The sequence below is a fragment of the Salvelinus alpinus genome, chromosome 9 (genome assembly GCF_045679555.1).
Source record: "Salvelinus alpinus chromosome 9, SLU_Salpinus.1, whole genome shotgun sequence".
Taxonomy (NCBI): Eukaryota; Metazoa; Chordata; class Actinopteri; order Salmoniformes; family Salmonidae; genus Salvelinus; species Salvelinus alpinus.
In genome coordinates, this window is record NC_092094.1 from 46,327,523 (window position 1) to 46,343,884 (window position 16,362).

A 16,362-nucleotide genomic window follows, 5' to 3' on the forward strand; every position below is an offset into this window, starting at 1 on the left:
ATCAGTATTTTTAAATCTACCAATTGATGCTGAAAATTAGACAAATATGTGTGCATTTACATGGCTTTCTTTCATTGATCCCTAATATTCTGAACCGTTTTTCTCCATATATTCTATTGAGTCTGTAGAAAATTTTCTAATTAAAAGTACACCAAATTTAAAGGGATGGCTTTAGAGAAATTTCCTGAAAACCCTGCTGAGTGAAAACCACACATGCAATGCCCGTTACGCACCTGCATAAGGTACAGTAAGCGCATAGGAAAAGCGTACGTTTCCTATGTCTGAATCCGTCCCAATGTGAATTGCAATGTGATTTTCTTACCATGTAATTGAATGTGGAAACAGATCTAGTGATACAAATCCATATACCATAATACACCCTGATTTACCTGGGAGCTCTTAATTTGGTTTTGGCCATATATGATGTAATTTCCTCCCCAGCTGTGTCTCCGTTGGTGTTAGCATGCTTTGCCTCCGTCTGCAGGACGACTTGGGATGTGTAGGAGACCTTCACATCTTTTCTCTTCTCCTTCAACTGGAACTGTAAAGAACATTAAACATTTCCATGGTTGACTACTTCAAGGACATACATTTTTGAATAATCATATTCTAATTTGTAAAAGTTCTTAATTAATCACATATTAGCATATAATTACAAATAATGCACAAGAATACCATCTCCTTAGCATCTGGTCTTTGGTCCTCCTCTCTCTTCTTGAGCACCCTCATCTTCTCCTGCCTCTGTTTCGCTCCCTCCTCTTCTCTCTCCCTCTCCTTTTGCACCCTCTCTTCTCTCTCCACCTCCTCTCGCTCCCTCCTTTTCCTCTCACTTTCCTTTCTTCCCAACTTCTTCTCTTCCTCATCCTCCGCTTCTGCCTTGTGTTGTCTCTGCAGACGAGAGGTGGATGTGGTGGGGGTGGCTGAGGCAGAGAGGGTATGTGGTGTGGGGGCTTTTGCGGCACCATTCAGGGGCCTCTGGTCCTGCTCCTCTGGGGCCTGACTGAGCTCCTCCATGCGCTGGGCCTGCTGCCGGCGTCTCTCCAACCGCTGGGTCCAGTCACTGAAGCCCTCGTCCTCCTCCATAGAAGGAGAGCTGCTGCTAGGCTTCAGATCACTCTCATACCTGGGAAACAAAGAGGAGAGATAAAACGATCTTAGTGCCTAAAAGGTTTTGGTAACTCAACCAAGAATAGCTAATGATGTTCATCTGAATGGTGACCTAACCTTTTATAAGTCCGTTGGTAGGCAATGGACGAAAAAAGGATGTTAGTGCTACGAATGTTTTGGGAAACTCACCCCTGGTCTGAGAGGGAAGTAGATTTTGCTAGATACAGTTTATAACATGAAAGGCCTCTAAGGGGCGGCAGGTACCCTAGTGGTTAGAGCTTTGGACTAGTAACCGCAAGGTTGCAAGATCGAATCCTTTTAAAGCTAAACTGATTCAGATGGTGGAGAGAGGACTACAGCTTTGTAATATGACCACCATTTTGGTTGGTGTGAAACATCCCAAAGTGCCAAATGTGTTCTGTAGTATGTGGCAAACATGGCTTCTACAGTAAAGGCTAAACATGTCAACTACAGTGTCAGTGAGCGCGACCGTGGCCCACACACAGCTTACAAAGCTGTCTCCCAGCGGCCTAGCGAGTGCTGGGGATGGATAACAGGATGAGAGGTGTAAATGAGGACTGGAGCTGCTGAGCCCATCAATTAACACCAACAGGACCAGATCAAACACACAATGCAGGAAAACAGCTGGAACAGCCATCTGTACACTCTGGTGTTATTTCTGTATGTATGCGTCTATATGTGGTGTGTGTGTGTGTGTGTGTGTGTGTGTGTGTGTGTGTGTGTGTGTGTGTGTGTGTGTGTGTGTGTGTGTGTGTGTGTGTGTGTGTGTGTGTGTGTGTGTGTGTGTGTGTGTGTGTGTGTGGTGTGGTGTGTTTTTATTTCCACCCACACCTCATCACTCCTATCCCAACCAAAGTGTCTGTGTGTGGTGAACCCCCCCTCCCCCCAACACACAGACACACACTCACACTTGGGTTGGGAGAGGAGTGATGAGGTGTGGGTGGAAATTTAAAAAAACAATAACTGAGATTGCTACAGCTGAACACTGAATCAGCCCTGGGTTATTTTAGTACAGAGGCTAATCTTAATGGTGATACCAGGGGATAGAGAGTCAAACAGACAAGGGGCTTATGAGGACAACAGGCCCTGCGGGGACCCAGAGACAACACAGCTGGACAAATGAACTGGCACCTGGGAGTCGAGAGCCGCTACCTTCCGTCAACCAACATTAAATTAAGTGATTTCTGTAATGAGCGCTTAAGAGCCAGTATAAACAAGGGCTTAGACTAACTGCAGGGAGAGAGGTGGAGCCCAATGTGAGGGCCATGGTAGGCAATCTTGTGGGGGCCATGGTAAGCAATCTTGTGGGGGCCATGGTAGGCAATCTTGTGGGGGCCATGGTAGGCAATCTTGTGGGGGCCATGGTAAGCAATCTTTTATTTTTTTTTTATTTTTATTTTTTTTTTTTTTAATCCCCTTTTCTCCCCAATTTTTCGTGGTATCCAATCGCTAGTAATTACTATCTTGTCTCATCGCTACAACTCCCGTACGGGCTCGGGAGAGACGAAGGTCGAAAGTCATGCGTCCTCCGAAGCACAACCCACATGGTAAGCAATCTTGTGGGGGCCATGGTAGGCAATCTTGTGGGGGCCACATGGTAGGCAATCTTGTGGGGGCCATGGTAGATAATCTTGTGGGGGCCATGGTAGGTAATCTTGTGGGGGCCATGGTGGATAGGCAGTGGGTGGGGAGCCTAAATGGTGATAAAAGTGGATAAGGCTGTGAATTTTACCGTCATCTCCTCTTTGAGAACCAATTAACAGGGCAAGAATGCTATGCAATCAGTATAAATGTACATATCAGCATTTTATTTTGTGAGCTATTAATTTCTATCAAAGTTTTGAAATGGTGGAAAAGCTCAAAAATCCAGATGTCCTACATTTTTGAAGATCCATTTTTTTTAAGTGCTCAAGGGAGCACTGTCCTCGTGTTCCCCCAGGTTGCTCAATATTGACATGGCTGTGGTCCAGACGAAACAGAAAATATGTTAACTACCCTTTCATCACCACACAGCCATTTTGTCCTCACCACAACACCTGCTGAATAAACACTGGGTTTTTCTTATGTTAGTTACAAAAAGACAGCAGTCACCTCACGATATCTACCTCTAGAGTCTAGACTAACAATGTGTTGATTTATTTTCTTATAACGCGACTGCAGTCACTGCACGGTACTTGCCTCTAGACCAATACTGTGTTGCTTTTCATACAACACGACCACAGGACATTTAGTAGTTATTTTTCATTGTGCAAACTTCACAGGGGTCTCCCCAGGTTAGTCCAAACATCTGCATCTGGCTGAAAGACTCCATGAACCTTCTATCAATTACCAGAACGAGTGATTAACAGATTAGCAGGGCACCTCTTTCTCCCTATCCCTCTACTTCTTTATTCTCTCTATCCCCCATTCATTAAAACAGCCCTGTAATGAAAGTCTGTTTCATCTTGGCAGGAGCTGGCTGAATGGAATGCTCCCACTAGGCATTCCAATGTTGATTAAACAGGTTAGCTACTAAAGTAAATTGATGTTTCCAGATGGCAGGTTATATATATTATCAGAAATAATGGGCAGTAATTGTGGTGGTGTGATTTTTCAGGTGTTTAGTCATGTAGATGTTGTTTAGATGTTATGAAGTGGTTCGTTCTGGCACCAAAGACACTACCCTATAAAGGCTACAGGCACCTGTTGGAGAGGAATGTTTATGCAATGGCTCTGACATGTCATGATACTGTGATGACTCTGAAAACAACGAGAAAGGAAGCAGGTCTGAATCTGAGCTGGTAATTACGTTGTTGAGAGAGCAGGACGCGAGTGTCAACGACACAGAGATTGAATAACAGTAAACCCCAAACCAATCTTGACAGTTGTCTTGAAGTTTGATCTCTCTGAACTATTATGACCCTTGGGGACAAAGAGGAAATTTACATGCTGACCAGACCGCACGCATAGTGTGCGTTGCAAAATAAATGCACATCTACATGTTATTCAATCATTGCACCCACACTGTTCACACTCCTCATTGGTTTTTAGGAGCATATGTTTATTTATTTTTTATTTAACTAGGCAAGTCAGTTAAGAAAAATATATTATTTACCATGACGGCCTAGGAACAGTGGGTTAACTGCCTTGTTCAGGGGCAGAATGGAAATATTTTTACCTTGTCAGCTCAGGAATTTGATCCAGCTACCTGCCGCCCCGAATATACCCACGTGTCATCTCCTCATTGGTTTTTAGGAGCATATACCCATGTGGGTGGTTAAAAGATGAACTGTGGTCCACACTCCAGTCTAGTACGTTGTGGTAATGCACCTTAAATTTGGTTGCCAACCGCCAAAGAAGAGGAAGCCTGAAGGAGGAGCGATTACTAGAAAACTAACTTTTACCCTTTTATCTGTGGATTCATTGTCGGAGTAGAGGGCCTTGTGCATTTCAGGTAAAATAACATCCCAATGTTTATATTACATGACTAATTATATTAGTATTTCAACCTATGTGTCCTGATCGCGTCTGGTGTGGGGGGACAAATCAACATGCGCGTGATGGCGCATGCGGACTCATGCGTGTGTGCGGTCCGGTTAAGGTTACTTGTGTAACCCCGGTTCTCTGACATTATGAGTGAGATACTGTATCTCACAGTGGGATTCACCAGAATCTCTAACTAGCTCCAAGAACCAATAATAGACGTCTGTCGGAGACAGACAGATCAAGTGGTGAATGAGGGAGCCTCTCCCCTCATACTAAAGAGCCACTCTCCCACACTGTGCTCCTTCCCAAGCATGCAAAACTTCTTCACACTCTTGTGAGTAGGAAAATATGGTGAAATATCTCACTCATATATCAAAGAACCAGGGTTACGCAAGTAACTTTATGTTCTCTTTCAAATATTTGTTTCAATAGCTCACAGTGGGATACGGCCAACTCCTGTATAGCACATACTCTACGAATCCCGGCAGTCCCACAAAATAAACCCTCAGAGGCCCCGATACTGAGGGCAGTATGTGCCAATGAAGGTGCAGTTATGTCTAGTCGGTAGAACCTCATAAAAGTATGAGGGGATGCCAAACAAGCCACATCACAAATCTCCTTTAAGGAGATGCCCTTGAACAATGCCCAAGAGATAGCCATACCTCTGTTGGAGTGAGCCCTCAGGCCCTCCTGTAGCTGCTATTATTGGCCAATATAATAGTTTCCACAATCCAATGTGACAACCGTTGACGAGAGAGGGGCCTCCCCTTGCAGGGAGTTGCCCAGAACACAAGGGTTGGTCGCTCTTGTGCATTGCTCTCGTCCTATCCAAGTAAATGCACAGTGCACGTACTGGACACGAACGGAGGAGCCACTCCTCTTCTGTAGAAGGGAAAGGCAGCAGGTGGAAAGCCACAAGCTCCAAGGTGAGGCAATTGTAATTGCCACTGACCTTAGATAAAAATACGAAGTTGGGCAACAAGGTTAAATCCCAGGGCAAACTGTGTCACGAATGTTGAACTGACAGTGCATGTAGTTCAGTCACTTGCATTGCGGACCTAATCACGACCATTAAAGCGGTCTTAAAGGAGAGATATTTCTCCACACTTTCCAGAGGTCAAAAGGCTGCTGTGAAATAGCTTCAAGCTCAATAGACAAGTTCATGACGGGACTAAAGATTTAGGATCTGGACATAAGCAACACACCCCCTTCATGAAACGACATAACAAGGGGTGTTTTCCCACCTTGTCCTTGTTTAAGCCTATATGACAGGCCGAGATAGTGGCTGGAAAGACAGCCTTCCCTCAGTCCAAAAGGTCCTGCAGGAAGCATAACACCTCAGTTAGAGAGTACAGGGAAAGGGGGATAGTAGTCAGTTGTACAACTGAATGCATTCAACAGAAATGTGTCTTTCGCATTTAACTCAAACCCTCTGAATCAGAGAACTGCGGGGGGCTGCCTTAATCAACATTAGCAGGTTAACTGCCTTGCTCAGAATGTCATATTTTTTTGATATATTATTAAGATATATATTTTTTACTCAAGTATGACAATTGGGTACTTTTCAAAACTTTCCTTTCGGTAAAGTCACCCACCACAAAAGACGAAAAAACCTGCGCTCGGCAGCTTAACCTCAACGGCAAACCTGTTAACAGTTAACCAGAAAAACAGATCAAGTAATGCTGAGGAGAGCTAGAGTAGAACTCTTCTGTGAGGAAGAGAGGTGAGAATGATCAGAGGGCGGGAGAGTGGCTCTTTAGTAAGAGGGGAGGGGCTCCCTCATTCGCCACTCAACCTGTTTGTCTCTGACATACGTGTTTGATTGGTTCTTCGAGCTACTTAGAGATTCTTGTGAATGCCAGAGTAAAATATCAAAATGAATAACTGAAAGAGAACAGTGCGTGCTTGAAAAGGTTTTGAAATCTTCCAATGCCTGTTTTCTGATCAAGCAACAATTACACGTCAAGTCATTAACTAAACCAAATCAAATTGTATTTCTCACATGCGGCAAATACAACAGGTGTAGACCTTACAGTAAAATGCTTACTTACAAGCTCTTAACCAACAATGTTTTAAGAAGTTAAGAAAAACGTTTTAAGTTAAAAAAAATAGATGAATAAAAAATATATATATTATAGAAACAAAAAGTTACAAATAATTAAACAGCAGCAGTGAAATAACAATTGCAATAGCGAGGCTATATACAGGGGGTACCAGTACAGAGTCAATGTGTGGGGGCACCGGTTAGTCGAGGTAATTGAGGTAATATGTACACGTAGGTAGAGCTAAAGTGACCCGGTTTAGAAAGTTTTAGAAACGTGGAGCCATTGACATGATCAGCTGTTTTACTCTCTCTTCTCCCCACTTGGAGAAGGTGTTGGAGAGAGTCTGTAATTCCATCTGTGAGATTAAAAGTGGCAGTTATGCTAAGGGCCATGACATAGTAGTCATTTTTCAAGACACTTTGTAGTAAACATTCTTCTGAGATGCTGTAATGGGAAGGCAGCTGTGTGTCCTTCTTCACACGGAGAGAGTGAAGGAATGAGTACGGGAGCGAGAGAGAGAGAGAGAGAGAGAAAAGAGAGAGAATGAACAAGTAGGGGAGAGAGAGAGCTAGAGAGAGGGAGGAAGAGAGAATGGGGTAGAGAGAGGAGAGAGAGAGAGAGGGATTAAGAGGAGATGTGGAGATTAATTGCTTTTCCCAAAGAAAATATTTATTTGTTGTAACCACGCATCCTCAGGATTGTGGAGCAGATCCATAAACAACTGAATGTATGGCAAACAGGGGGAACTAACCGTCCCAGTAGCACTCCCATGATATGATAGACTGAGGCATCCACAGCTGGAAAGTCTGACAAACACCCCTTAATATAAATCATTGCATCAGTACAATCCAAAACATACTGTAATAGAGACACTGTAGTTTAGATTTGAGAGATGGGACATGACTGAGCGGGTGAATGAGTAATGTTTGGGACAGGAAATTAGTCATCTCAAATGACTGATCTAATATAGGTTCAATAACTCCATTATCATCCTGGATGAGTCAAAGTAAAAGTACACTCTTAGAAAAAAAGAGTTCCAAAAGAGTTCCTCCGCTGTCCCTATAGGAGAACCCTTTTTGGCTCCAGGTAGAACCCTTCTAGGTTCCTTGTAGAACCCTCTGTGGAAAGGGTTCTACATGGAACACAAAAGGGTTCTACCTGGAACCAAAAGCGTTCTACCTGGAATCAAATAGGGTTCTTCAAAGGGTTCTTTTATGGGGACAGGAACCCTTTTAGGTTCTAGATGGCACCTTTTTTCTAAGACTGTAATTGGGTACTTACAGGCCATCCTCAGCCAGTACCACATTGTCCAATGAAGGGCCTCCAGGGTCCGAGGTGCTGCTGCTGCCCATACTGCGGAAGGACTCCCGGGCCCTGCGCCGACGCTCTCGCTCCACTTCCTCTGCATCCTCAACGCTCCTTTGGGTGGTGATTCTGTGGAGAGCCGGAGAGAAGCATTGTTTAAAGCTATAGTCTGAGATTTGAAAAACAACAAAATGGGTCCTTGCCACTTGTTTCGGTATACTTCTGAGATATGGGACGAGGGAACAAATTTAATAAATAATTGAAATGACCATTGAACAGCTTTCAAAATCACAGACTGTACCTTTAGAACCTAAATAAGGAACTGTTTTTAGCACCGTGTGTCTTTGAGCGTTATATTTATAGCTGACATGGATTCCCTGAGTCATCATCCTGGGCTCGGCCTGGGCTCTCCCAAGAAGATGTTTTTAAAACAATGCCTAAGCCCTCCGCTAAGCCCAGCGTTCAGCTCGCCACGGATGAGATTCTCTCACCCACTACAGCATACCCCTCACCAGTAAACATGCACACACATGTGGCTGTCCTTATGTTTACATTTTACTGCAGCAACATATTTATCACAACAGTTTATTCCCCTTTCTCCACGGCAGAACAAACCAAAAAGGGTTTAAAGTTCACCCTCGCTGATTTAGACATTTAGACATTCAGACATTGCCTGGAAGTGCATGCCACCTATTTTTCGGTGATTATGATGAGCAGATACTACAGCACGTATGGACGTGTCTGCTGTGCTGTATGTCTCTGTTGTTTAGCGAAGGGACCATGGTATTAGCCTCAGGGTGAATACACACACACGCAAACATACATTTGTATTAGCCTGAGGGTGAATGCAGGAAGACTGGATGGTTAATAGGTTCCATCTGTGTGCCAGGGTGTCAGATGACAGCGCGTACATCCATTTGGCTTCTGGATCAATTAAGGCAGGCTCAGGTCACTAATAGGGCCCTAATGTGTCCCAGGCCCCAGGTCCTGTGTGTGTGTGTGTGTGTGTGTGTGTGTGTGTGTGTGTGTGTGTGTGTGTGTGTGTGTGTGTGTGTGTGTGTGTGTGTGTGTGTGTGTGTGTGTGTGTGTGTGTGTGTGTGTGTGTGTGTGTGTGTGTGTGTGTGTGTGTGTGTTGTTACCACCACCTGAGACCATCAACCCATCTGTTTCAGTGACTCTCCATTTTACAACACCCCCTATAAAGAACCATGTAGGTGGGATGGTCTGTAAAATCAGCCCCCCACCACCCATTAGTAATTTTCGTTTACAAGCAATAGCATCAGCTTCGTTCCCTCATTCCCCTCTCCTCCCTTTGCCTTCAGGCATTTTCGCTTAGCAGTTACGGTCAGCGTGAGTAGGTAGGAGAGAGGCCAGGGGAGAATGACATGACCAAGTGCCCAAAACCACTGAGTTTTGAATCAGGAAGATATTTCAAGATTTCACAAAGGCGATTTCACAGTATAGCACATTTGACACATCCGTTATGAGGTAAAATATCATTTGTATGAGTTTGTCTCCAATTCTTTTGGGACACAACCATTGTGGAGACAAGGACGCAAGCACACCCAGTTGGTATGGTAGTAGTGGACGTGGCAGGACCAAGACTCTCTGACTTAACTTTTACACCCTCTTATTATTTTTCCTTTAATCAGCATTATGGGATTATCTCATTCTTGGCACAAGTCAAACGTCTGACTCAGATGATGATGTCATTCATCTTTTGGTGTCTGGATTATAGATGGATGGCCTTTCTTTCTTTGTCATCCTCTTTCAGTCATTGAATCTGTTCTCGTTTAAACCTAATCTAAGTGACCCATTTTCTCACTCCATCTTTTAGATCTGTAACCGATCTGTAATAGCTTTATTTCCATGAACTCACTCTCACAGTAGTGAGGAAAGACACTCCAAAGAATATGGTTTACAGAATCTGGTTTACATTGGGGCTTATGTTGCCTTTCCTGACAATTGTAACAATGTCTAAGCTCGACTTCCTCTGAATAACGTTCAAAAGCAACAGCCGCAGGGCCAAGGAGCCAGACTCCGACAGTGAGACTGTTGAGGGAATGTATTTGGGGCGGTTTTTGCCCCTTTGTAAATTCACACCAGAGCAAGCCTGAGCATGCCACTCCTGTCGCCACACAAAACTGAAGACAAACAGGCAAATGCCTCTCCAGAGCAGATGGGTCAGTGTTGTGTGTCACAGGTGAGTGTGAATAGCAGAGTTCCTGGAGTGGGAACGGTTTCAGTATGATATGTTAGATTAATGAATAAAGACAGACACGAATGTCAAGTTCAAAAGCCATGTTCATGTAAGTCCCTACATGCAGGGTCTGGATAACAGAACAGCTAGCCGACTACCTATCAACTATATCCCTTAACATCATCCTTTTCAATAGAAAGTGCAAACGTAACAACAACATTAAGTTCTTCACTGGCATGCAATAACAAATGGAAAGGCATTGCATTTTCTTTCCACTTCAGTTGTCATCTTTCTTTTTTTTATTAATCAACTCTCATAATAGAAAACAGTTTAACACAATCACTTGCTTACAAAATAATAGGCAATACACACCCTATGCAAACAGAGTGACGGAGCGTCGTGGACGCTGCACAAAAGTACGTAGGACTTGTGTCATTTTGTAAAGTGTGTAGCGACCTTAAAACTTCTTATGGCTTGAGGGCAGTATTTTTACGTCTGGATGAGAAGCGTGCCCAAAGTAAAAGTAGGATATGCATATAATTGGTAGATTTGGATAGAAAACACTATAATTTCCAAAACTGTTAAAATAGTGTCTGTGTATAACAGAACTGATATGGCAGGCGAAAACCTGAGAAAAATCCATCCAGGAAGTGGGATTTTTTTTATATGGTATTTTCAATTGAATGCCTATAGAGTATCTAATGGGTTAGGACCCAGATTGCAGTTCCTATGGCTTCCACTAGATGTCAACAGTCTTTAGACATTGTTTCAGACTTGTTTTCTGAAAAATGAAGAAGAATGAGACCTTTCTGTCAGTGGACTGTAGAATCATGCACTGCTGGTTTGCGCGCGTGACCGAGTGTGCGCACTTCGTTGTTTTCCCTTTCTATTGAATAAGCTATTGTCCGGTTGAAATATTATTGATTATTTAGACAATTGACAACCTGAGGATTAATTATAAACATCGTTTGACATGTTTCGACGAACTTTACCGGTACTATTAGGATGTATTCGTCTGCATGTTTTGTCGCCTTTGAGCAAGTGGATGACTGAACAAAACACGCCAACAAAACTTTTTGGGGATATAAAGAGTTTTTGGGATATAAAGAGGGACTTATATGCATATCCTAGCTTCTGGGCCTGAGTAACAGGCAGTTTACTTTGAGCATGCTTTTCATCCGGATGTCAAAATACTGGCCCTACCCTAGAGAAGTTAATCTCTTGCACCGCAGCCTCGTGTTTGGATAGCAGTCGTCCAGCAGTCGTTGTAGAGGCTCACAGACTGCTGACAGTTGTGGCATGAACGAGATAGTATTCAAAGCTGATAAGATGCTGCTCTCCTTTTGCATCAGTCGGGTTTGGCATAATGAGGATCACTCTTACTTTCTCTTTGTCCGGCTGCAGGGCTTTGGCTGAGAGAATGTGGCAATGGAAGTGTCTTTCACTTTGAATTATAGTTTCTAGAAGGCCAAGGCGCACCTTAACTGGTCAGTGTCACGGATCCCCCCGGTACTGATGCTCATTCTGTTCACCAGATCCGGAGGTCTACGTCACTGGCTTTCTAGGCTTTACTGAACAGGATTCATTATCATCAACCCCGGACTGTCTTGTCTGATTACACACACCTGGTTCCCATTTCCCCTGATTAGTATGTTATATATGTGCCCTCTGTTCCCTCTGTCTTTGTCGGTTATTTTTCCCAAGTCCGTTGGTGGTGTGAGTACCTATGCGTTGGTGAAGCTGTTATGCTGCATGCTTTATATATTTTGTATTACGGGTATCGTCCCATATTGTTCAACAAGGTTTACCCTCACTCTTTTGTTTGTGTACAGCCCAGTGTTTTTGTATACGTGTTTGTTTTGGGTGTATTAAAAACCCCTATTGTGTATTCCTGCGCCTGTCTCCAAATCCTTTATACCAGCGTGACAGTTGGCAGTGCTCTATCAGTGCTAGAAGCTTCACATCTTGGTTGCATTCTGCTTGTTCGTCGTGTCACTGTAGCCTACAATCAGGATATCATCAGCGACTGGTTCAATGGCTTTGAGCCAGTAACTTGTGCTGCTTGCGTTGATATACCTCAGGCACCACAACAAACAGGAGCTTGAGCCAGCGTTTCCGACTCCAAGGGGTCCAGAAGGTATTCATGAAGCTACTTTCTTTGTCCAGCTTGCATTGCAGGAAAGAACTTCGGTGTGTCCAGTTTGATGTCAAGTCATCTGTTATGTTAACTATCCAGAAGGGAGAGCAATAGTGCTCTGTTCTTGGACTAATGTTGTTTATTACCTATTTTTTTAACCTTTTTAACTAGGCAAGTCAGTTAAGAACAAATTCTTATTTACAATGACGGCCTACCAGGGAACAGTGGGTTAACAACAGATTTTTACCTTGTCAGCTCAGGGATTTGATCCTGGAACCTTTTGCTTACTGGCTCAACACTCTAACCACTAGGCTACCTGCCACCCCTATATCTATATTAATATTGTTGATAGAATTGTGTCAAATGCTAATTTTATGCTAATGACACAGTTGTTGTGCTTCATTACTGAATGAGGCCTTTGAAGAACTGCAGTCTGCCTTTGGTATTGTCCAGACTCAGCTCTGTCAGATGAAATTGCTTTCAATTAGTTTGAAGCTAGGTTAAACACTATGGTGGAAAATTAAGTGGTGGTCTGTGAATGTTTTGACCCCTAGTTGCGCCACACTTTCCTAAACCATCTTGCTGTTCATTGTGTAAATTGATGTTTTAAAAACTGTATTGCTTTGTTTTTTATGTTGTAAATGTGTATGCAACTTTGTGGACCGTGTACGCAACATTTGTGGTCAGGTCTCTCTTGTAAAAGAGATTGTTAATCTCAATGAGACTAACCTTGTAAAATATTTTTTAGGTTTTGGAGATTGATTGTTTACTGCCACGGCGATGGAATAGGAGATATCTTTGCCTTCAGTCAACGAGGTAAGTGGTGATGCTAGCTAGCCAGCTAACAACAAGGTGATCACTATGCTGTGGTGTATTTAACATTAGCATTAGACAACGGTGTTTCTTTGAATATGGAATGTAACTAAACCTATACTGTACATAGCTACAAAAATAACAAGTGCGTGGCTTTCGAGCCACTTCTGATCCCATGTTTTAGTATGATATGTTAGAATAATTAATTAAAACAGACATGAAGGTCAAGTTCAATAGTCATGTTCAAGTATTGTACAAGTCCCTACATGCGGGGTCTGGATAACAAAACAGCTAGTTGATTACCTATTAACTAGACCCCGTAACAGGAACTGCCAGAGGGCTTTAACGCCTCCTGGAGCATAGGCCACCAACAACCTTAACCCGCAGAGCAAAATGTGAACCCCTCTGGTAATTCATTCCCTAATTTCTGACTCCCATGTTAGGTTTGACACCTGGCTGTTAAAGAATCAGACTGGCCACCCAGAGACCAGAGATCAGAGGAGGACAGGAACATATATTCCTGCTGTTGTGTAAAATTTGTACATAAACACACTGTTTGCTTGACCGTTGTAAGTAGTAAAGTAATACTTGACTACAGATGCATTAGGTAACAAAGTAAGCATTTCACAAACAAAGTCGTTATTAGCGTAAATTAGAAAGGTTAATAGCACATGTTTAACAAAATAAGTTACGTTGTTTACTCGCTGAATTACTAAATAATAACATCCCCTGATAAAAGACACTGAGGAGGGGGTGCTGGGAAACCTTTCCATAATGATCTCATGGTTGTCATGAAACAAGTTAGAACAGTTACTGTGTGGAGGCCATTACATCAGCTAGACACAAAATCATGTTGTTGACGATACTGAAGAGATACATTTTCCAAGAAGTGGTTAAACAAGTTACGAAATGAGAGGAGCACAGCGAATTTACTACATCTGGGAACCCAGATGACTCGGTGGTGCACCACGCAAACAAGGCAAGCAGGTCCGAGCACCGCAAATCCATTAGGGGTGCAAAAAGACAATACAGACTCAAACTTGAATTGATGTTCGACAACTCAGACTCATGTTACATGTGGCAAGGACTACAGACTATCACAGACTACAAAGGAAAATCCAGCTGTGAGGTTCCCACCGAAGCCTCCCTCCCAGACGAGCTTGACTCATTCTACGCTAGCTTCGAGGCAGAAAATACCAATCCATCCAGGAAGACTCTCGCTGCACTGGACAACCAGGTGTTTTCGCTCTCCAAGGCTGATGTGAGGAAAACTCTCAAAAGAGTGAATACTCACAAAGCCGCTGGCCCAGTTGGCATCCCTGGTCGTGTCCTCAGAGTGTGTGCTGACTAGCTGGCGGGCGTCTTCTTTGCGGGCATCTTCTTGAACATATTCAACCTGTCCCTGTCCCAGGCTCTAGTCCCCTACTGATTTAAGGAGACCACCATCATCCTGGTGTCCAAGAAAAACAAGGTGACATGCCCAAATGACTAGCGCCCCGTCACGCTCACCTCGGTCATCATGAAGTGCTTTGAGAGGCTGGTCATGGCCCACATTAATGCCAGGATGCCAGCCACACTAGACCCATTCCAATTTTCCTACCTCTCCAGCAAATCCACGGAATATGCCATTTCCATCGCTATTCACACGGCTTTTAACACATCTGGACAAGGGGAACACCTATGTGAGAATGCTGGTCATTGACTACAGTTCAGTATCCAACACTATTGTTCCCTCCAAGCTCAGAGCCCTGGGTCTGGACACCACCCTCTGCAACTGGACCCTGGACTCCCTGACAGGCAGACCATAGGCCGTGAGAAATGGCAACAACACCTCCTCCACACTGACTATTAACATCAGAGCCCCCCAGGGGTGTGTCCTCAGTCCTCTGCTGTACTCTCTGTTCACCCATGACTGCATGCCTTTGCATGACCCCAACTCCATCAAGTTTTCTGATGACACCACGGTTGTAGGCATGATAACCAAACGACGAGTCAGCCTACAGGGAGATGGTAAGTTTACTGGCATTGTGGTGTCAGGACAACAAACTCTTCTTCAACGTCAGCAAAACAAAGCAGTTGATTGTTGACTTCAGGAAGCAGAGGAGGGAACATGCCCCGATCCATATCAATGGGACTGTAGTAGAGAGAGTCACGAGTTTCAAGTTCCTTGGCATCCACATCACCACAACACCACCACTCTTGTCAAGAGGGTGCAACAGTGTCTCTACTTCCTAAGGCGGCTGAAGAAATTCGGCATGCCACCCCGGGTTCTCTCCAAATACTGCTGCTGCACCATCGAGAGCATCCTGACCGGTTGCAACATGGCCTGGTACGGGAATTGCTCCATCCACGACCGTAATGCCCTCCAGCGGGTGGTGAAGACAGCCCAGTACATCACTAGGACCGTGCTTCCACCCACCCAGGGCATCTACTTGAAACAATGCCTGAGGAAGCCACGCAGCATCAACAAGAACCCCACGCACCCCAGCCACAAGCTGTTCTCTCCCTTACCGTCAGGCAAAAGGTGACGGCGCATGAGGTCGTATACCAAGAGGCTCAGAGACAGTTCCTATCTACAAGCCATAAGACTACTGAACACTTGAACTGGACTTACCACCTGCTCTGATTCTCCTCACCTTAGCACACACCACAACTGTTGCTACCAGACTCTTATTATACTGCTCAATTGATACATTTGCCCCCATCCCCCCTTCCCCAATATTCGTGTAAATATTGTATTTTAAATTGTGTGTTCCTGTATTCCTGTATTCTATTATAATGTAATTTACTTTGTTCGTATTCTTATTTGGTCAAAAGTTTGGACGGACCTACTCATTCAAGGGTTTTTCTTTCTTTTTTACTATTTTCTACATTGTATCAATGTACATTGTATCAACATCAATACAATGCAATAACACATATGGAATCATGTAATAACCAAAAAAAGTGTTAATGAGTTTGAGACATTCAGTTGTGCTGTGACAAGATAGGGGTGGTATACAGAAGATAGCTCTATTTGGTAAAATACCAAGTCCATATTATGGCAAGAACAGCTCAAATAAGCAAAGAGAAAGAACAGTCCATCATTACTTTAAGACATGAAGGTCAGTCAATCAGGGAACAATTCAAGAACTTTGAAAGTTTCTTCAAGTGCAGTCACAAAAACCATCAAGCGCTGTGATGAAACTGGCTCTCATGAGGACCGCCACAGGAAAGAAACACCCAGAGTTACCTCTGCTGCAGAGGATACATTAATTTGAGTTACCAGC

At 43.7% G+C, this 16,362-nt stretch overlaps 1 protein-coding gene across 4 annotated transcripts in view; it reads right to left on the reverse strand.

Moving 5' to 3' along the window:
- Positions 1-16,362, reverse strand: part of LOC139530214 (non-muscle caldesmon-like) — a 65,775-nt gene that overhangs the window by 43,510 nt on the left and 5,903 nt on the right. For all 4 annotated transcript variants that reach the window (XM_071326418.1, XM_071326420.1, XM_071326419.1 and 1 more), the window contains exons 2-4: positions 7,920-8,072; positions 676-1,123; positions 390-541 (exon numbers count right to left, since the gene is read on the reverse strand). In XM_071326418.1, the coding sequence (XP_071182519.1) occupies positions 390-541; positions 676-1,123; positions 7,920-8,072 (753 nt within the window). The remainder of the gene's footprint in view (positions 1-389; positions 542-675; positions 1,124-7,919; positions 8,073-16,362) is intronic.